The sequence below is a fragment of the Triticum aestivum genome, chromosome 4B (genome assembly GCF_018294505.1).
Source record: "Triticum aestivum cultivar Chinese Spring chromosome 4B, IWGSC CS RefSeq v2.1, whole genome shotgun sequence".
Lineage (NCBI taxonomy): Eukaryota > Viridiplantae > Streptophyta > Magnoliopsida > Poales > Poaceae > Triticum > Triticum aestivum.
Genome location: NC_057804.1, coordinates 483,137,680 through 483,159,494, shown reverse-complemented (window position 1 = coordinate 483,159,494; position 21,815 = coordinate 483,137,680). Strand labels below are relative to the sequence as shown.

At 48.2% G+C, this 21,815-nt stretch overlaps 2 protein-coding genes across 2 annotated transcripts; both read right to left on the bottom strand.

Annotated features, from left to right (window-relative positions):
- Positions 1–12,271: 12,271 nt before the first annotated feature.
- LOC123095028 (peroxidase A2) lies at positions 12,272–14,299 on the bottom strand. The gene is made up of 4 exons (XM_044516863.1): positions 13,957–14,299; positions 13,648–13,839; positions 12,972–13,137; positions 12,272–12,860 (listed from the first exon to the last, which is right to left on the bottom strand). Exons 1-4 carry the CDS (start codon positions 14,185–14,187, stop codon positions 12,439–12,441), a joined length of 1,011 nt encoding a protein of 336 aa, XP_044372798.1. The 5' UTR covers positions 14,188–14,299; the 3' UTR covers positions 12,272–12,438.
- A 2,119-nt stretch (positions 14,300–16,418) lies between these two features.
- LOC123095027 (peroxidase N) lies at positions 16,419–18,275 on the bottom strand. Its single transcript, XM_044516862.1, has 4 exons — positions 17,965–18,275; positions 17,686–17,868; positions 17,348–17,513; positions 16,419–17,123 (listed from the first exon to the last, which is right to left on the bottom strand). Exons 1-4 carry the CDS (start codon positions 18,187–18,189, stop codon positions 16,708–16,710), a joined length of 990 nt encoding a protein of 329 aa, XP_044372797.1. The 5' UTR covers positions 18,190–18,275; the 3' UTR covers positions 16,419–16,707.
- Between the last annotated feature and the right edge of the window lie 3,540 nt (positions 18,276–21,815).

The following is a 21,815-nucleotide window of genomic DNA, read 5'->3' as shown; positions in this document are numbered from 1 at the left end:
TGGCCCGCGGAGCTCACCGTGGCGGTTAGTTATACGGACTCTCTGACCTTTCCTCCATTACATTGTGTGTGCGTTCGTCGATGATTAAAATGCTAACGAGGAGTGTTGTGTTGCAGGCAACGGTTGAGAAAGAGAGATTGAAGACCCAAGCGCTTTCGGAGGAGGCAAAAAGGGAGGCGGCAGAGAGGGAGAGGGAGAGGAAGGAGAGGACGGCTAAGCTGTTGGAGGAGGAGAGGAACCAGAATGAGGCGTCTCACCGGGCCCTATACGAGCTCATCGTGGTACGTTTCTTGTGCACATTAACCCAATCATGCACGTAATGTTCGCATTACTAACTAATATGACTGACTCGTGAGAATCAAATGTGCAGACATGTGCGAGAAAAACGGTCAGACCCCTCCGCTGATGCCCCAGTTGCTCCGCGGCAACGGTGGGTTTGATTTGAACGGTCCTTAGTTACTACTATTCACATTTCAGTTTGAATCATGCTAACGAGACATTATTGGAAATGATCTTTTGTTCAGCATGGCTCCCGACAAACATCGACCAATCCTTCCGCGTCTGCCAATGCCAGAACCCCGACCGTTCCTTCACCTCCGTCTGCCAATGGCGCAGCCCTGACCATTCCTACACCTCCGTGATAACGGTATTTTTCTTCTTATTTAGCATGTTTAGTCCATTTATGACATAGACATAATAAGATGAAGAAAATCAAGGAAGAGGAAGGAAAGAAGGAATAGGAAGAGAATAAGAAGAAGAAGAAGAAGAAGAAGCTTCTTCTTCTTCTTCTTCTTCTTCTTCTTCTTCTTCTTTTCTTCCTATTCCTTCTTTTCCTCCTCTTACTTGTTTTTATTCGTAAATGACATCATAACCTTGCTAACCTCATAAATGTCATACACTTAGCTTGTCATCCTCTAAAATGACACAATAAGCTTAATTAGGTCAAAAATGGCATAATTCGCTACGTTAGCTCAAAATGGCATTTTTTTCTTATTTAGCCTATTTAGTCCATTTATGACATAATTTAACCTATTTAGTCCACAAATGACATAATAAGATGAAGAAAATCAAGGAAGAGGAAGAAAAGAAGGAATAGGAAGAAAAGAAGAAGAAGAAGAAGAAGTTCTTCTTCTTCTTCTTCTTCTTCTTCTTCTTCTTCTAGTCTTCTTCTCCTTCTACTTCTTCTTCTTCTTCTTCTAGTCTTCTTCTCCTCCTCCTTCTTCTTCTTCTTCTTCTAGTTTTCTTCCTCTTCTTATTCTAACTTTCTTGTTTCCCATTTTGCAGATTTAATTCACTATATGGAAGCTTGCATGGATGGAGTGCTTGTTTCTCTATTCTTCTTTTCGATTGTATCGAAGAATAATGTGGAACTTGTTATATGGATGCATGGAACAATGTGTTGGATGAACATTGTGATATTAGTGTAAGATGTATGGATGAAACTGTGTTTCTTATGTATGTATATATGTTGTCATGGATGGATCTATGTGTTGGATACATCATATGTATGATGTGCCTGTGAAAAAATATGTATATCTGTGTGTGAATTCCAGTGAAATTAAATGGATATAAATGAAAACAGGGGATATATAGACGGCAAAGGCATAGATCCTGGACGACAAACTTCTTTACTACTAGAAATTAAATGAGAAGTAATGAACTTCTGAACTTTATTATACATAATTGTTATAGCTTTGAAGTCTTTTCTCAACTTCATTATACAAAGCATCTTGAAGTCTTTTCTGAACTTTATTATACATAATTGTTATAGCTTTGTATTTCTCTCTGATCTATCCGTTTGATTTGGCCAACTAGATTGATTTATCTTCAGTGGGAGAGGTGCTTTGTGATGGTTCAATCTTGTGGTGCTCTATCCCAGTGACAGAAAGGGACAAGACACGTATTTGTATTGTTGCCATTAAGGGTAATACGACGGGGTTTATTCATATTGATTGGGTTTACTTTGTCTACATCATGTCATCTTACTTAAGGCGTTACTCTGTTTTATACTTAATATCCTAGATGCATGCTGGATATATAGCGGTTGATGGGTGGAGTAATAGTAGTAGATGCAGGCATGAGTCGGTCTACTTGTCTCATATGTGATGCCTATATACATAATCATTGCCTTGAATATCGTCATACTATGCGCTTTTCTATCAATTGTCCAACAATAATTTGTTCACCCACCGTGAGAAGCCTCTAGTGAAAAATATGGCCCCTGGGTCTACTTTTATCATATATAAAAACACAAAATTTTATTTCTTTTTTTTGTTTTGCAATTTACTTTACTATCTACCACTACGAGATTTAATCCTTGCAAGTAACCGCCAAGACAACCCTCTTGTCTGCGTTGGGTGCAAGTATTTGCTTTTGTGTGTGCAGGCGTTGTTCACGAGGCTTTGCGTGATTCTCCTACTGGATTGATAACCTTGGTTCTTAACTGAGGGAAATACTTATCTCTACTGTACTACATCTCCTCTCCTCTTTGAGAAAAATCCTAACACAACTCACAAGTAGTAGTACACCGGCGTTGCGTAGGCTGTGGCCTTCGTGGGAACCAAGCGGCGGTGGACCCTCGTGTTCTACTCTCCTTGATGACGGTGGCGGATGCGGAGGCGCCACCACCGAATCGTCGCTCTTCGCGCACCCGACTTTTGTCTCTGCCTGCATCGCGCGGCCGCAGACACAGGCAGCGCGGTATGGCGCGACATTGTTGACGGCAGCGATGACACCCGTGCTGCCATGCTCACCGCTGTGTCGACGTGGAGCAATTGGCCACTCCTCATCGGATGGGTCTGGAGCAACGAGTTGTTGAACCATGCATCGGCTTGGAGGGGCAACTTGCTCCGGCGGGTCAAGCGCAAGAGGTGGAGCAGCGAGCTTCCTCGCTCATATCCGGACGGCTCGGCGGGCCACCCAGCCGGCTTGTATGCTGGAAAACTACTCTTCGTAATCCATCAGAAGAATGGTGAAGGAGGATATGGGGGGAGCGACGGAGGGTTGTGGTTTTTGCCCGGCGTCTGGCCTCATTTAAATAGAGGGCAGACGCGAGGAGCTCGGCCGTTGTTGCGTTTAATGTCAGCCCGCTCATGAACGGACGTTGTTGGAAATATGCCCTAGAGGCAATAATAAATTGGTTATTATTATTATTTCCTTGTTCATGATAATCATTTATTATCCATGCTATAATTGTATTGATAGGAAACTCAGATAAATGTGTGGGTACATAGACAACACCATGTCCCTAGTAAGCCTCTAGTTGACTAGCTCGTTGATCAATAGATGGTTACGGTTTCCTGACCAGGGACATTGGATGTCGTTGATAACGAGATCACATCATTAGGAGAATGATGTGATGGACAAGACCCAATCCTAAGCCTAGCACAAAGATCATGTAGTTCGTATGCTAAAGCTTTTCTAATGTCAAGTATCATTTCCTTAGACCATGAGATTGTGCAACTCACGGATACCGTAGGAATGCTTTGGGTGTACCAAATGTCACAACGTAACTGGGTGGCTATAAAGGTGCACTACAGGTATCTCTGAAAGTGTCTGTTGGGTTGGCACGAATCGAGACTGGGATTTGTCACTCCGTGTAAACGGAGAGGTATCTCTGGGCCCACTCTATAGGACATCATCATAATGTGCACAATGTGACCAAGGGGTTGATCACGGGATGATGTGTTACGGAACGAGTAAGGAGACTTGCCGGTAACGAGATTGAACAAGGTATCGGCATACCGACGATCGAATCTCGGGCAAGTACAATACCTCTAGACAAAGGGAATTGTATACGGGATCGATTGAGTCCTTGACATCGTGGTTCATCCGGTGAGATCATCGTGGAACATGTGGGAGCCAACATGGGTATCCAGATCCTGTTGTTGGTTATTGACCGGAGAACGTCTCGGTCATGTCTGCATGGTTCCCGAACCCGTAGGGTCTACACACTTAAGGTTTGATGATGCTAGGGTTATAAAGGAAGTTTGTATGTGGTTACTGAATGTTGTTCGGAGTCCCAGATGACATCCCGGATGTCACGAGGAGTTCCGAAATAGTCCGGAGGTAAAGATTTATATATGGGAAGTCCTGTTTTGGCCACCAGAAAAGTTTCGGGTTTTATCGGTAACGTACCGGGACCACCGGGAGGGTCCCGGGGGTCCACCAAGTGGGGCCACCGGCCCCGGAGGGCTGCCTGGGCCAAGTGTGGGAAGGGGACCAGCCCCAGGTGGGCTGGTGCGCCCCCCCCCCCCCCCACAAGGGCCCAAGGCGCCTAGGGTTTGGGGGAGGGGGCACACCCACCTAACTTGGGGGGCAAGTTTCCCCTCTCCCCCCTTGGCCGCACCCTAGATGGGTTTTGGGCTGGCCGCCGCCCCTAGGGGTTGAACCCTAGGTGGGGGCGCAGCCCTCCCTCTCCCCCTATATATACTTGAGGACTTTGGGGCTGCCAACATATGAGTTTCACCTCTCCCTGGCGCAGCCCTACCTCTCTCCCTCCTCTTCTCCCGCGGTGCTTGGCGAAGCCCTGCAGGATTGCCACGCTCCTCCATCACCACCACGCCGTTGTGCTGCTGCTGGATGGAGTCTTCCTCAACATCTCCCTCTCTCCTTGCTGGATCAAGGCATGGGAGACGTCACCGGGCTGTAGGTGTGTTGAACGCGGAGGTGCCGTCCGTTCGGCACTAGGATCTCCGATGATTTGGATCACGACGAGTATGAATCCTTCAACCCCGCTCTCTTGAACGCTTCCGCTTAGCAATCTACAAGGGTATGTGGATGCACTCTCCTTCCCCTCGTTGCTGGTTTCTCCATAGATAGATCTTGGTGACACGTAGGAAAATTTTGAATTTCTGCTACGTTTCTCAATAGTGGTATCAGAGCTAGGTCTATGCGTAGATTCTTTGCACGAGTAGAACACAAAGTAGTTGTGGGCGTTGATTTTGTTCAATATGCTTACCGTTACTAGTCCAATCTTGATTCGGCGGCATTGTGGGATGAAGCGGCCCGGACCGACCTTACACGTACACTTACGTGAGACAGGTTCCACCGACTGACATGCACTTGTTGCATAAGGTGGCTAGCGGGTGCCAGTCTCTCCCACTTTAGTTGGATCGGATTCGATGAAAAGGGTCCTTATGAAGGGTAAATAGCAATTGACATATCACGTTGTGGTTTTTGCGTAGGTAAGAAACGTTCTTGCTAGAAACCCATAGCAGCCACGTAAAACATCAAACAACAATTAGAGGATGTCTAACTTGTTTTTGCAGGGTATGCTATGTGATGTGATATGGCCAAGAAGAATGTGATGAATGATATGTGATGTATGAGATTGATCATGTTCTTGTAATAGGAATCACGACTTGCATGTCGATGAGTATGACAACCGGCAGGAGCCATAGGAGTTGTCTTATTTATTGTATGACCTGCGTGTCATTGAAAAACGCCATGTAATTACTTTACTTTATTGCTAACCGGTAGCCATAGTAGTAGAAGTAATTGTTGGTGAGACAACTTCATGAAGACACGATGATGGAGATCATGATGATGGAGATCATGGTGTCATGCCGGTGACGATGATGATCATGGAGCCCCGAAGATGGAGATCAAAAGGAGCAAAATGATATTGGCCATATCATGTCACTTTTTGATTGCATGTGATGTTTATCATGTTTATACATCTTATTTGCTTAGAACGACGGTAGTAAATAAGATGATCCCTCATTAAAATTTCAAGAAAGTGTTCCCCCTAACTGTGCACCGTTGCGAAAGTTCGTCGTTTCGAAGCACCACGTGATGATCGGGTGTGATAGATTCTTACATTCACATACAACGGGTGTAAGCCAGATTTACACATGCGAAACACTTAGGTTAACTTGACGAGCCTAGCATGTACAGATATGGCCTCGGAACACAAGAGACCGAAAGGTCGAGCATGAGTCGTATGGAGGATACGATCAACATGAAGATGTTCACCGATGATGACTAGTCTGTCTCACGTGATGATCGGACATGGCCTAGTTGACTCGGATCATGTAATCACTTAGATGACTAGAGGGATGTCTATCTGAGTGGGAGTTCATGAGATGAACTTAATTATCCTGAACATAGTCAAAAGATCTTTGCAAATTATGTCGTAAGCTCGCGCTTTAGTTCCACTATTTAGATATGTTCCTAGAGAAAATATAGTTGAAAGTTGACAGTAGCGATTATGGGGACAGTAGAAAGCTTATGTCCTTAATGCACCGCTCAGTGTGCTGAACCTCAAACGTCGTCTGTGGATGTTGCGAACATCGGACATGCACGTTTTGATAACTACGTGATAGTTCAGTTAAACGGTTTAGAGTTGAGGCACCAAAGACGTTTTCGAAACGTCGCGGAACATATGAGATGTTTCGAGGGCTGAAATTGGGATTTCAGGCTCGTGCCCACGCAAGAGGTATAAGACCTTCGACGATTTTCTTAGCCTGCAAACTAAGGGAGAAAAGCTCAATCGTTGAGCTTGTGCTCAGATTGTCCGAGTGCAACAATCACTTGAATCGAGTGGGAGTTGATCTTCCAGATGAGATAGTGATGTTTCTCCAAAGTCATTGCCACCAAGCTGCTAGAGCTTCGTGATGGACTATAACATATCAGGGATAGATATGATGATCCTTGAGGTATTCACGATGTTTGACACTGCGAAAGTAGAAATCAAGAAGGAGCATCAATTGTTGATGGTTGGTGAAACCACTAGTTTCAAGAAGGGCAAGGGCAAGAAGGGATACTTCATGAAACGGCAAATCAGCTGCTGCTCCAGTGAAGAAACCCAAGGTTGAACCTAAACCCGAGACTAAGTGCTTCTGTAATAAGGGGAACAGCCACTGGAACAGGATTACCCTAGATACTTGGTAGATAAGAAGGCTGGCAAGGTCGATAGAAGTATATTGGATATACATTATGTTAATGTGTACTTTACTAGTACTCCTAGTAGCACCAGGGTATTAGATACCGGTTCGGTTGCTAAGTGTTAGTAACTCGAAATAAAAGCTACGGAATAAACGGAGACTAGCTAAAGGTGAGCTGACGATATGTGTTGGAAGTGTTTCCAAGGTTGATGTGATCAAGCATCGCACGCTCCCTCTACCATCGAGATTGGTGTTAAAATAATTGTTATTTGGTGTTTGCGTTGAGCATAGACATGACTGGATTATGTCTATCGCAATACGGTTATTCATTTAAGGAAAATAATGGTTACTCTGTTTATTTGAATAATACCTTCAATGGTATTGCACCTAAAAGGAATGGTTTATTGAATCTTGATCGTAGTGATACACATTTTCATGCCAAAAGATATAAGATAGTAATGATAGTACCACTTACTTGTGGCACTGCCATGTAAGTCATATTGGTGTAAAACGCATGAAGAAGCTCCATGTTGATGGATCTTTGGACTCACTCATTTTTGAAAAGTTTGAGACATGCGAACCATGTCTATTGGTATATATGCATGAAGAAACTCCATGCAGATGGATCGTTTGGACTCACTTGATTTTGAATCACTTGAGATATGCAAATCATACCACATGGGCAAGATGACTGAAAAGCCTCGGTTTCAGTAAGATGGAACAAGATAGCAACTTGTTGGAAGTAACACATTTTGATGTATGCAGTCCAATGAGTGTTGAGGCATGCAGTGAATATCGTTATGTTCTTACTTCATAGATGATTCGAGTAGATGTTGAGTATATTTACTTGATGAGACACAAGTCTGAATTATTGAATGGTTCAAGTAATTTCAGAGTGAAGTTAAAGATCATCGTGACAAGAGGACAAAATGTCTATGATATGATCATAGAGATGAGTATCTGAGTTACGAGCTTTGGCACACAATTAAGACATTGTGGAAATTGTTTCACAATTAATACCGCATGGAACACCATAGTGTGATGGTGTGTCCGAACATCATAGTTGCACCCTATTGGATATGGTGCGTACCATGATGTCTCTTATCGAATTACCACTATCGTTCATGGGTTAGGCATTAGAGACAACCGCACTCACTTTAATAGGGCACCACGTAATTCCGTTGAGAGGACACCGTTTGAACTATGGTTTGGAGAAACCTAAGTTGTCGTTTCTTGAAAGTTTGGGGCTGCGACGCTTATGTGAAAAGTTTCATCGTGATAAGCTCGAACCCAAAACGGATAAATACATCTTCATAGGATACCCAAAATGGGTGGGTATACCTCCTATCTCAGATCCGGAAGCAAGAGTAATTATTTCTAGAAACGGGTCCTTTCTCGAGGAAAAGTTTCTCTCGAAAGAATTGAGTGGGAGGATGGTGGAGACTTGATATGGTTATTGAACCGTCACTACAATTAGTGTGTAGCAGGGCACAAGAAGTTGTTCCTGTGGCACCTACACAAATTGAAGTAGAAGCTTATGATAGTGATCATGAAACTTCAGATCAAGTCACTACCGTACCTCGCAGGGTGACGAGGATGCGTACTACTTCAGAATGGTACAATAATCCTGTCTTGAAGGTCATGTTGCTAGACAACAATGAACCTACGAGCTATGGAGAAGCAATGGTGGGCCCATATTCCAACAAATGGTTAGAAGCCATGAAATCCGAGATAGGATCCATGTATCAGAACAAAGCATGGACTTTGATGGACTTGCCCGTTGATCAGCAGCCGTTGGTACAGATGGATTTTAAAAGGAAGACAGACAACGATGGTAAGTATCACCATTAAGAAAGCTCGACTTGTCGTTAAGTTTTCCGACAAGTTCAAGGAGTTGACTACGATGAGACTTTCTCACTCATAGCGATGCTAAGAGTCTGTTGGGATTATGTTAGCAATTACTGCATGATTTATGAAATCTTGCAGATAGGATGTCAAAACATTGTTTTCTTCGACGTTATTCTTGAGGAAAGGTTGTATGTGATACAACCAGAAGGTTTTTTCTCAATCCTGAAAGATGCTAACAAGTATGCAAGCTCCAGCAATCCTTCTAAGGACTGGAGTAAGCATCTCGGAGTTGGAATGTACGCTTTGATGAGATGATCAAAGATTTTGGTTTATACAAAGTTTATGAGAAACTTGTATTTCCAAAGAAGTGAGTGGGAGCACTATAGAATTTCTGATGAGTATATGTGTTGACATATTGTTGATCAGAAATGATGTGGAATTTCTGGAAGGCATATAGGGTTATTTGAAAAGTGTTTTTCAATGGAAAACCTGGATTAAGCTACTTGAACATTGAGCATCAAGATCTATGAGGATAGATCAAAAAACGCTAAATGGTACTTTCAAATGAGCACATACCTTGACATGATCTTGAAGGTGTTCAAGATGGATCAGTCAAAGAAGGAGTTCTTGCCTGAGTTGTAAGGTATGAAGTTAAGAGTTAAAGCTCGACCATGGCAGAAGAGAGAGAAAGGACGAAGGTCGTCCCCTATGCTTCAGACGTAGGCTCTATAGTATGATATGCTGTGTACCGCACCGAAAGTGTGCCTTGCCATGAGTCAGTCAAGGGGTACAAGAATGATCCAGGAATGGATCATTGGACAATGGTCAAAATTGTCCTTGGAGTAAATAAGGACATGTTTCTCAATTATGGAGGTGATAAAGAGTTCGGAGTAAAAGGTTACGTCGATGCAAGCTTTAACACCTATCCGAATGACTCTGAGTAGCAAACCGGATACGTATAGTGGGGCAACCATTTGGAATAGCTCTAAGTGGAGCGTGGAAAGCAGCATTTACAATATGACCTAGAGAATTGCGAAGTACATACGGATCTGAATGTTGCAGACCTGTTGACTAAAACCTCTCTCACAAGCAAAACATGACCAAACCCCAGAACTCATTGAGTCTTAATCACATGGTGATGTGAACTAGTTTAGTGACACTAGTAAACTCTTTGGATGTTGGTCACATGGCGATGTGACCTGTCAATGTTAATCACATGGCGATGTGAACTAGATTATTGACTCTAGTGCAAGTGGGAGACTATTGGAAATATGCCCTAGAGGCAATAATAAATTGGTTATTATTATTATTTCCTTGTTCATGATAATCCTTTATTATCCATGCTATAATTGTATTGATAGAAAACTCAGATACATGTGTGGGTACATAGACAACACCATGTCCCTAGTAAGCCTCTAGTTGACTAGCTCGTTGATCAATAGATGGTTACAGTTTCCTGACCATGGACATTGGATGTCGTTGATAACGGGATCACATCATTAGGAGAATGATGTGATGGACAAGACCCAATGCTAAGCCTAGCACAAAGATCGTGTAGTTCATATGCTAAAGCTTTTCTAATGTCAAGTATCATTTCCTTAGACCATGAGATTGTGCAACTCCCGGATACTGTAGGAATGCTTTGGGTGTACCAAACATCACAATGTAAATGGGTGGCTATAAAGGTGCACTACAGGTATCTCCGAAAGTGTCTCTTGGGTTGGCACAAATCGAGACTGGGATTTGTCACTCCGTGTAAACGGAGAGGTATCTCTGGGCCCACTCGGTAGGACATCATTATAATGTGCATAATGTGACCAAGGGGTTGATCACGGGATGATGTGTTACAAAACGAGTAAAGAGACTTGCCGGTAACGAGATTGAACAAGGTATCGGCATACCGACGATCAAATCTCGGGCAAGTACAATACCGCTAGACAAAGGGAATTGTATACGGGATCGATTGAGTCCTTGACATCGTGGTTCATCCGATGAGATCATCGTGGAACATGTGGGAGCCAACATGGGTATCCAGATCTCGCTGTTGGTTATTGACCGGAGAACGTCTCGGTCATGTCTGCATGGTTCCCGAACCCGTAGGGTCTACACACTTAAGGTTCGATGACGCTAGGGTTATAAAGGAAGTTTGTATGTGGTTACCGAATGTTGTTCGGAGTCCCAGATGAGATCCCGGACGTCACGAGGAGTTCCGGAATAGTCCGGAGGTAAAGATTTATATATGGGAAGTCCTGTTTTGGCCACCGGAAAAGTTTCGGGTTTTATCGGTAACGTACCGGGACCACCGGGAGGGTCCCGGGGGTCCACCAAGTGGGGCCACCGGCCCCGGAGGGCTTCCTGGGCCAAGTGTGGGAAGGGGACCAGCCCCAGGTGGGCTGGTGCGCCCCCCACAAGGGTCCAAGGCGCCTAGGGTTTGGGGGAGGGGGCGCACCCACCTAACTTGGGGGGCAAGTTTCCCCTCTCCCCCCCCCTTGGCCGCACCCTAGATGGGTTTTGGGCTGGCCGCCGCCCCTAGGGGTGGAACCCTAGGTGGGGGCGCAGCCCTCCCTCTCCCCCTATATATATTTGAGGACTTTGCGGCTGCCAACATATGAGTTTCACCTCTCCCTGGCGCAGCCCTACCTCTCTCCCTCCTCTTCTCCCGCGGTGCTTGGCAAAGCCCTGCAGGATTGCCACGCTCCTCCATCACCACCACGCCGTTGTGCTGTTGCTGGATGGAGTCTTCCTCAACCTCTCCCTCTCTCCTTGCTGGATCAAGGCATGGGAGACGTCACCGGGCTGTACGTGTGTTGAACGCGGAGGTGCCGTCCGTTCGGCACTAGGATCTCCGGTGACTTGGATCACGACGAGTACGACTCCTTCAACCCCGTTCTCTTGAACGCTTTCGCTTAGCGATCTACAAGGGTATGTAGATGCACTCTCCTTCCCCTCGTTGCTGGTTTCTCCATAGATAGATCTTGATGACACGTAGGAAAATTTTGAATTTCTGCTACGTTCCCCAACAGACGTGTGGACGGAGTATGTTTCTCGGCTTCCACGCGGGGTTAATGGAGGCGTATGAATACAACGAGGAGGCGTGTTGAGCCGAACGTGCAGCGGGCGGCGCACTCGACCGGCGAGCCGCTTCGATGGCGGAGGCAGTGAGACATCGCGTCCGCCCTGAGCTGCCTTCAATGCAGAGCGGCTCGCTCTATAGCAGCATGAATGCGGGCAGCTGGCGCCAGAAGGGATGCGCGCGCGGGAGGTGGAGGGGTTTTTGATGGGCCAGGACGGTCAGAAGCGGGCTTGTGGTCGGTCCGGACTCCCGCAAACTTTCTCCACTTTTGTCTCCGGTTTGTGAGAGAAATCACGTCCGGACCGTCCCGTGAACCGATACAGGTCAGCATTGGATGTCTTCCATGATACGGACAACGCGGTTCGGACGGTTGCGAGAAGTTTATGGGTAAGCGTGGAAGATGCCCTTAGCTTGCATAGCAGTTAGCTATAAATATGCAATACTTGTTAATACAAGACCCATGTTAGTATCTCGGGCGTAAATCACATACAAATTCATAAACTGAAGTATTGTTTACAATAGACTTTTCGAATAAACTAAAGATGTTCAACAATGTAGTACGTACATGCTTACATGCATGACAGAGATGTACATGGTACAAGCTAAGCCACGCTTCCTCACTCGGTAACTCTAGCTTCCATTGACTCTCCTGCAGTTCCTCCGAACCTCACCCTGCGCACCCGTGAGCGGCTTGATGTTCCCCATGTTGATCATGGCCGCGGCAAAGCTCCTGAAGAAAGCCTTCTCGTCGCTCGCGAACCGGCCGACGATCGCCGCCGTGGGCGCGCCGGGCGCCGCGAGCAGCTCCTGGTCGGACTGGAGGAACCCGCGGTTGCCCTGGAGGTTGGTGAAGTAGTTCTTGTCGAAGGCGTCGGGCGTGGTCGGGTCGAGGTCGTTGAGCGCCGACCTGTTCCCGTGCCGCCGCGGGCAGCTCCCGGCGAGCTGCGCCCGGTAGCCCACGTCCAGCGTCGGGTCCGGCATGCCCGTCTTGCTGAAGTTGTAGAGCCGATCCGTCACGAACTGGCACTGTGCGCGCCCGAACGTGTGCGCGCCTGCAATCCACGATCCAAACAAGATCCCGGATTAACCACGGAGCACGTCGAGTTCGACGGATAGGATGGTGATGAACTGATGATCGAGAAGTTTGGGTTTTAACTACGTACCTGAGAGGGCGACGAGGTCGGTGTCGTCGAGGCCGACGGCGGCGAACTTGCGCTGGAGCATGGTGAGGTTGTTGCGGGGGCTCGGGAGGAGGCTGTTGGCGGCGGTGAGGTTGGCCGTGGTGCCGTCGCGCCGGCCGAGCGGGACGCGCCACCGGGGGCCTCCGGACTGCATGCATGCGCGCATGGGAACAAACGCGCGTGAGCAACGAGTGGGACGTTCGTCGTGCATGTGACCATGCTTGTTGGATTAAAGAGAGGCACGAAGTGAAGGTTGGTGTGATCGATCCACAGCCGGTGCGATGTAGACTTCGCTATATCCCCACCTCGTACTAGCTAGCCTCTGTCTTTTACGGGTTTTGATTGATATGGAACCACGTGCCAGCCCGCTTTACAACTAGCAACATACTTCAGGCAATGATGCTGTCGATCTCTCCAGTCTACGTAAGCCATGGTTTGCATGCAGCTCAATTATTTTGCACCGACGGTTTCTGAATTATTGCCACAGGCTCGGGCATATATGAGCTAGGCTATACCTACTGCACCTTTTAGCTAGTACCTTGCCAGCCACATTGCCACATTGGCAGCGCCTGGCCCGTGAACAACGATGCTGCTTTTCTCAAGTTAATTCGATGGAGCTGATGAATGTGAGCAGTGAAAAGAACTTGTATGCACGCACCAGTTCGACGGAGACCTTGGCGGCGATGGCGAGGACGTCGGCGCAGGAGACGACGCCGGGGCAGGCCTTCTCGAGCGCCGCCTTGACGTCGTCCACCACCGTGAACCCGCGCGCCGAGTTGTTGTTCGGCTTGGCGTACTTCTCCGACACGATGCTCGTGCTGTTGTCCAGCAGAATCGACCCGTCGCACCCCTGAAAACACACGCGCGCGCAAAGATGGGTGCGTCAAAACTCAAAACCTTGGACGAAGCACGGCCCAGACCAACGCCGAAAGGTTTGCATGGAGCATGCATGCAGCTGGTGGTTTACTTGGACGAAGCAATCGTGGAAGTGGAGGCGCGTGAGGCTGGCGTAGATGCGCGCGTCGGCCTTGTGCGCCTCCCTCAGCACCCGCCGCACGATCTTGTGGACGCCGGGGCAGGACCCGTCGTAGAACTTGTCGTCCAGCTGCGCCGCGCCGCCGCGGACGCCGAGGCCGAGCGCGACGGCGGCGGCCAGGAGGACGGCGCACGCACCACCGTAATGGGCGCCACGAACCATCTTTGCCTGCCTTGGTAAACTCTGTCGGCGAGCACGTCGTACGTGTTTGCGGGGCTCACTGTGTGTGCATGTGCCGACTAGGTGGTTCACGGCGGGTTTGAGGAGTCCCACGAGCTGAAGAGCACGGGCTTTATAGCTAGGCCTGGTGCTCACGGACACGGAGAGGCCCTTTGCTTGGATCCGAAGGATGGCTCAATCAATCATTTGCCGTTCATTGGAGTCCGTCAAGGCGTCGTTTTCAGAGGCCAGTTCATGCAGGTGGGGTATGCCTATTTGCCAACAAAACCACTTTGCATGCATGCAGCAAGCCCGGTTTACTATCGACGCGCCTGAATTTTAACCTGGCAATAATACGGTGCCAACAAAGGGAATGGCTACTGAATTTGTTTTTTGGGTCAGTCAATTTGATCCCAACCGTTGAATGAAAAAGTAACGGTTAGATCACCTTCTTCTACTTCCCTCATGAAGAAAACTGGTCATCATCTTCCTCCACACAATCTCAAGCTGTTCTTCCTCCGCCCGCGGCCACCGGCGCTCCCGTGACCGCCTCCCCCCCCCTTTCCCGTGACCTCCCCCCACCACTAGGCTTGCCGCCGCCGGGGGCCATCCCTCTAAAGCCGACAAATTACCTGATTTCTCTGGCGAACCTACACCCCCTGCACCGTAAGATAGACAAGGAGGCTTCTTCTTTCCTTGCACCCTAAGATAGACGAGATCAATCCTGCTGCCAGCGGCCGGCTTCGGTGCTCTGCAGCTGCTGCTTCCTTTTCAACCGAATCAACTGACCTCAAATTGTAAATTCAGGCGACTTACGTCCAGCAAAACTGGCCAACAAACTTGCCGGCCTTTGCACTTTTGAATAAATACAGTGCCAACAAACCGGGCCCTAGATATAGTTGGTGGTAGGTGAATCTACAGTGCATGTGCGGACAAATAGTGAAAATCCTGGAGAAATGCTACGTTTTTCGGGTAGTCGCTAGTACAGCAAAGACGGTACGCAAACAAATAATTCAACGCCTACTCATCATCTCGTACGGCGTTCTTGTCAGTTACTCCTACAAGTTTAGTACTGCTCTCTCTACCGGTCGGTAATCACCAAAGTGATGAAGATACTGCCCTTCAATCAATGAACACATTAGCTAAATGGCAGTCGACTGACTTTGCTTTGGGGTCAGTCGATTTCGAGAGTTCACCGGAGGAAGGCCGGAGGGAAGGAAGGAGCTCATTAGAGGTTCTATCTTAGGATGGGGGGTTGGGGGCGGTGGTGGCGCAGTGGTGCAACTTCGCTGGTGAAAATCTCCGTCGACGTGGGGGCTAGAGCAGTGGCGATTCTAGTGGGCATGCTTCAACAGGCTCAAGTCTGCCTTCTAAAACTGAAAAACAAGAATTTACTACTAGTTCCTAGCCCATCTCAGCCCACTGTCTAGTGTCTAGCCTGTTGTTTACCGGTTCCAACCCTTGTACTGAGAAGTTGAGCCTGCCCTTCATTTTCATCCAAGATTCGCCACTGGGCTAGAGGGATGGCCCGAGGCGGCGGCAAGACCGGCAGTGGGGAGCGGCTCCAGGAAGGGTGGGGCGGCGAGGCTGCGCGGGAGCGCCGACGGCCATGGATGATGGTCGCAAGCGGTTTGGCCGGCGGCGGCAAGACCGGCGGTGAGGGCAGTTCCAGGAAGGGTGGGGCGGTTAGGCTGCACGGGAGGGGGGGGGTTGCTTGTGGCGATCGCAGGCGGTTCGACCAGTGGCGACGGGGGAGAAGGAAGCGGGAGGTTGAAGAAAGAAGCGGGGCCGTTGATTTCACATCGGGCGGTTGAAATGAACTGACCCAAAAAAAAAATTAGGCGACTGGCACGTAGCCACGCCCTTCAATGAACACCGGACAACCTGAACTCTGAAGTACTCCACCTTGGCATGCCTGCCAAATTCAGCAGCAAGATGATAACCGCTGCACGTACGGTCTTTTGCTCCCCAATCAGAGCGCCAGATCGCATTCGCCACAGTACGGTAACGTCGATCGGTTGATGCATGCCTACCAGTTTAGCCACGTTGATGCGATCGGCGCTGTCGCTACCCGCTAATCACCGCATCATGAGCCACGCGTAACCGGAAAGTTGGTTACAGGGATGCAAGACCTTGAAGTCCTTGAGATTTAAGGAGCCGTTCGCATTTAACTGAACTTGCTTGTTCAAGACTTCAAGTGAACATCATTCAGGGAAGTAGGGCACGATGCAGACTTCATGCGGCTACAGATTCCATTATTCATTTTGCGCGCTACTATCACATAGCCCTGATAAGTACTAGTACCACTCACCCGTCAACCGACACACTGTCTGTCCCACTGCGATGCAACTGCAGGTTTAGAGGACGAGCCAGCTTATTACTCCTGGCTGGAGAATCCTAGCTAGCTTGAACCCTACGAAACGGTACACGGCACGAGAGGACAACTTTCACACGAACGTACACGTACACATCCAAACGCACGATATGACTCTTCACCGGCTAGCTAGATGCAGTGGTGCCGGCTCAGTTGACGGCGCTGCATTTCTTGCGGATCTGGCCGGCGGAGCCGGTGAGGGGGGCGATGTTGCCCATCCTGACCATGGCGTCGCCGAAGTCGCAGAGGAAGCGCTGGCTGTTGTAGCTGTAGGCCTGCACGAGGGCCCTGGTGGCGGCGGCACCGTCGGGGCTGGAGACGAGGCCCTGGTCCGAGGAGAGGAGGCCCTTCTTGGCCAGCAGGTTCTTGAAGTAGTGGTTGTCGAAGGCGTCGGCGGAGCCGGCGTCCAGCGCGGCCGTCTGGTTGCCGTCGCCGCCCCGGCACAGCTGCTGCAGGCTGGACGCCAGCGCCGGGTCCATCGTCGGGTCCACCGAGTTGGTCGCCGAGAAGTTGGCCAGCCGGCTGCTGAAGAGCACGCACCGCGACCGCCCGATCGTGTGGGCTCCTGCGGTTCATGCATGCATGCATGGTTGGATTTGCTGGCTTTCGTTGCATATACAACGTGTACTATATATATACAGTAGTGCTCAGTCTAGTACAGTACTTCCTCCGTCCGAAAATACTTGTCATCAAAATGGATAAGAAGAGATGTATCTAGAACTAAAATACATCTAGATACACCTCCTTTTATCCATTTTGATGACAAGTATTTCCGGACGGAGGGAGTACCTGATAAGATGACCACGTCTGTTGTGTTAAGACCGACGTCCTTGAACCTCTGTATGATTACGGTGATGTTGTCGAACGGGCTTGGCAGGTTGTTGTTGGCCAAGGTCTGGTTCGCCACCAGGCCGTCCCTTCTCCCCAGAAGAACATCATAGTCAGGACCTCCACTCTGAACATGCCAACAAAATTAGTACTACTGCACTCAACAAAGCAGTACTGGTAGTACGGTTCTCAAACAGTTCTTTCGGGTGCACAACTGAATTATTTGGTAGTTACTCTAGTTGGTTAGTTATGTTGGGGTGGTTGTGAATTCGAGGGAAGGAAGGAAGGAAGGAACGTACGAGGAGTACGCCGTATTTGGCCGCGAGCGCGACGACGTCGGCGCAGGAGACGAGCCCCGGGCAGGCCTTCTCGAGGTCGGCCTTGATGGCGTCGATGACCTCGTACCCCCTCACCGAGTTGAAGTTGGGCGCCGCCAGCTTCTCGCTCTCGGCCCCGTCCAGGAGGATAGACCCGTCACACCCCTGCATGTATGCATGTAGCCAACAATAACGATGTTCACTTGAGTGAGAGTCTAAGAAAGCATACGTGCCAAGTGTGTGTTACGGAGACGGACGTACGTTGACGAAGCAGTCGTGGAAGTGGAGCCTGAGCAGGGAGGCGCCCATCCGTATCTCGGCCTTCATCGCGGCGGCCACGCGCGCCTGGACGATGCTCTCCAGCTTCGGGCAGCTGTCGTCGTAGAAGTCGTCGCTCAGCTGGCCCTGAGCCGGGGCGGCCAGGCACAGCACCACCATGATGATCATCAGCAAGCAGCTCGCACCATGATCTCTGAGAGGCTCCATTTCTTATATTATGATGGTATACAATATCCCAGCACTGCCACCGGATCAATGTCCGTACTCTGTACTACGTACGTGCCCGTTTGATCGATCTCTCCTTGCTTACTGCAAGGTTATATAGACATCTTAGAGGTGATGAGTGATGCTAGCTAGTTGGACTCGTGTGATTATTCATATCGTTTGACTGTTCGTTGAGTAGATGCCAACGTACGACCCGCAAAATAAAAAAGAGTAAATGGCAACGTGCCAATGTGTCGTCAGCATGCATAGTGCGCCCCCATACAGTGGGAGTATTAGTTTACCGATGGATTACTGCGATTGTGCGCTTTTTACTGCGCGCATGGCTCAACTAGCTGACTAAACGTGCACTGGCCGCACTTGCCGCTGCTAATTTTCTGTTCTGAAACACAAGTGGTTCATGCATAATGGAGCACCAACCAAATTAATTAGGTGCGACCGCTGTATACATTGCACGTTTCGGCGATGCAAGTCTACAATTAACCTGCGGTGCATGCATCTAGCTAGCTACTCCCTCCGTTCGAAATTACTCGTCGAAAAAATGAATGTATTTAGATGTATTTTAGTTATAGATACATCCATTTTTGTGACAAGTAATTCTGAACGGAGAAAGTAGCTGCAGCAGCCGTACGGTGGAGCGTGACAGAGATGCGGCATGCATGCGAGCACTGGTGTTGGTGTGTTAGGCGGAGACGTGCACTAGTAAGTCAGTGAATTATGGGGCCTCAGCAAGATTGACATGAATGGGATCAGATTTCGTTTGAGACGAGAGTTGGGGCCTGATCATCCCATCGTTAGAGTCTTAAGCAATATGAAGCCTTCTCAGGGCGTCACGATTTTGGGTCGTTGGATTGGCTGTCCAAACGTATCTTGGTCGTCAGATATTAAGATGGAATGATCCTAGCCGTCGGATCTTCAGTGATGTGACAACCAATGAATAGTACCTGCCATTCCATTCCTCCCCCGGTCCACCACCCTCATACACAATGATAGGCGGGGCCCAGGCGAGGTGGGGCTCGGTCGTCAGCAACCACGGGGGTAAGCTATGCCCGGTGCTGCTTCTTGTGTGCACGATGGGCGTGCCACCGCCTATGATTTTCGGTGGCCGCCAAGGGCATTTTTGGTATTTCATGTGCTCCCCCTTGCATGACGCTCCGCCTGTGGCTGGCTTTTGGGGGTAAAGGCGAGGAACCCAGTTGGCTGAGCCAGAACCCTAGCCTTCCTCTCTGTTTCGTCGTTCTCCCCTTCCTCTCTTGCATCCGGGCGCCGTCGTCTCGCTGTCTCTCCCGCCGTTGATCCTCAGGTCTAGTCTACGTCGCCTCCTGTCATCTCTTGGTTAAGACGTATGTGCCTGTCTTTTGATGTGGTGGTGTTGTTTGTAGCTTCAACTGACAGCTAGGGTTGGATTTCTGCTATGGACGATGCATCTCGGTTCCTCGCCTGGTTGATTGCAATGGATGAGGTAATTTGTCATGCTGTGCTCTGATTTACACTCGATTCGTAATCTCATGTTGATTGCTTGAATTTGTTTCCGACCGATGCACAAGATTAGGGTTAGGGTTGGTTGAAATTTGACCCTTGGTCTTCGGTTGTCGCGTCATCCTTGTCTTTGGCTTCCAAGGGATTGGGTCTGGTGTGTGTGTTTCTTGCTGGGGTGTTTGTCACCGGTCCTGGGGCAGGTACTTTTCTGGATTCCTTTTTTTGTGCTGCTTGTCTGCTTCTATGCTCATCGTGTTGGTTGTAATAGTCGATTTGGTTGTTCCATAGGAGTGTTATGTGTGGATATGCTTTGTTGTATGAGTAGATGGTCATGGCTTCGATCTGTATTAGAAGATGGACTTCGTACGGATAGGATATTTTGGCAGGCCTATTGTTTGCTGGCTGTGATGCTTTGTGCCATTGACAGAGGTTGTGGGTCTCTATTTAAGCCTTGGGTCATGAGGATTCGGATATAGGTGGTTCATATGTTAATTGGTTATGATTTACTTGTGTTGATTGGTGGCCTTTGATGGTTCTTTCTATTTGTGGTTGTGGTTCAGAGGCTTTGGTAATTAAAGCTGATGATTCATTTTAGGCTAATTTTGGCTATGGATTTGAGCTAGTCGTACGTTTAGATAGAGTGGTTCGGGCTTAAATATGGGGTTTAGCTTTGACTGGAGTCTATTTTTAGTCTGCAGGGTTTGCTTCTTGAAGCTTGTCCCGGCTGTATGCTCAACAACCTGACTGATATTTTAGTCTATGTGTCACGTTCTGGGGTATAGTGAGCACGTCAGTTGGTGTTTGAATTCATGTGTGCTGACAGAATAGATAGGATGAACAATTGTCAGGTTCTAAAGGTGCAGTGTGCTGACGACAATCGGGTGAATTATGTGTTTTATTTCCTGGTGTGTTAATTCATGGTTCTGGGGTTTTCTGTTTGAGTGGTCCGCTTCTCTTATATGTTTTGTTCCTGTCAGGGTGCTTTGTGTTGGTTTTCTGAACCGGAGGATCCAACATTTGGTCCTGTTTTTTTCTTCTCTTTCTTGTGTGGAGTGGGCTTACTTTTTGATGGGTATTATGTGTGGCGGGATGTTTGTTGTGAGTTGTTCGTATGTGCATCTGTTGGATGCCGTTGCCTCTCGATGTCGTTTGCCATTTCACCCATACCCGCGAGAGGTTATGGAAGATGGTGATTAGCTCAATGGACTTGAGATTGAGGTCGATGTTCCTGGGAGTCATGCATTGACAGTCAGGAGGTTTTTCTGGTCCCAGGCCAGCGTGGGCTTGTCCATTTATGAAAAAGCAGCTTTTCGGGCAAATTGTTTTCTGTAGGGGGTGTATGGGTTTGTTGTGTTGGATTACAATTATAGGAGTATGTCTACTTATCGAGAGCTTGCTTGCCCCATGGTAGTTCTGGCTGCATCGTTGGTTCAGACCACACAGCTTGTTGCCCATGCCGATGGGTCTGTCGTTGTGGGTGATGTTGATGTTGTGGCGCAGCAGCAGATGCTCCATGCTGCCTTGGTTATAGTGGCATGTGCTTTATAGCACCAGTGTAGGGTTTTTTTGGTTTCCTTTTTCTTTTCGATGGTTTGATTTTTACTTGTTCTGGCTGTTGCGTATTCGAGTCATGATGTATATGCTGCTATATGTTGTTGAGTTGTTGTACTATTTAATGATGATATTCATCTATACTCATTGACATTCAATAAATCGTTGTTAACTCATGTTGTTTTATCTATTGTGGTTCCGGTTCAACCTTTCTTTCGTATCTATGTATTGTGTCTTAGCATATATATTGATCTTACTGCTAACTAATAATGCTTTATTCTGCGGACTATCTGCACGGTGATGTCTGCATATGTGTTGATCTTACTAATAAGGCTTTATTTTGCAGCATGTTTGGATCGCGATGGTTGTATCTTTCATGTTTCGTATTGTTCAGTCTTGCATTGCCATGCTATTGCATAGTGGAGCTCTTGTCTATGGGTGTGCTATTGTCTAGGGCGGTGTTTGTATGGCGGTGAGAGGGGCGATGGTCGCGGAGGAGGGATTGGTCGTGGGCGAGGCGAGGGCCATGGGAGAGGAGCTATCTGCGAGCATGCAGATGTTGGCCTAAGTGATGATGCTCC

Excerpts from the sequence above, each read along its gene's own strand:
- LOC123095027 (XM_044516862.1), bottom strand. The coding sequence starts at position 18,189 with ATGGAGCCTCTCAGAGATCATGGTGCGAGCTGCTTGCTGATGATCATC. Across the intron at positions 17,869-17,964 it reads TCCACGACTGCTTCGTCAAC|GGGTGTGACGGGTCTATCCT; the intron begins GTACGTCCGTCT and ends GCATACATGCAG. Across the intron at positions 17,514-17,685 it reads CCAAATACGGCGTACTCCTC|AGTGGAGGTCCTGACTATGA; the intron begins GTACGTTCCTTC and ends TGGCATGTTCAG.
- LOC123095028 (XM_044516863.1), bottom strand. The coding sequence starts at position 14,187 with ATGGTTCGTGGCGCCCATTACGGTGGTGCGTGCGCCGTCCTCCTGGCC. Across the intron at positions 13,840-13,956 it reads TCCACGATTGCTTCGTCCAA|GGGTGCGACGGGTCGATTCT; the intron begins GTAAACCACCAG and ends GTGTGTTTTCAG. Across the intron at positions 12,861-12,971 it reads CGACCTCGTCGCCCTCTCAG|GCGCGCACACGTTCGGGCGC; the intron begins GTACGTAGTTAA and ends CGTGGATTGCAG.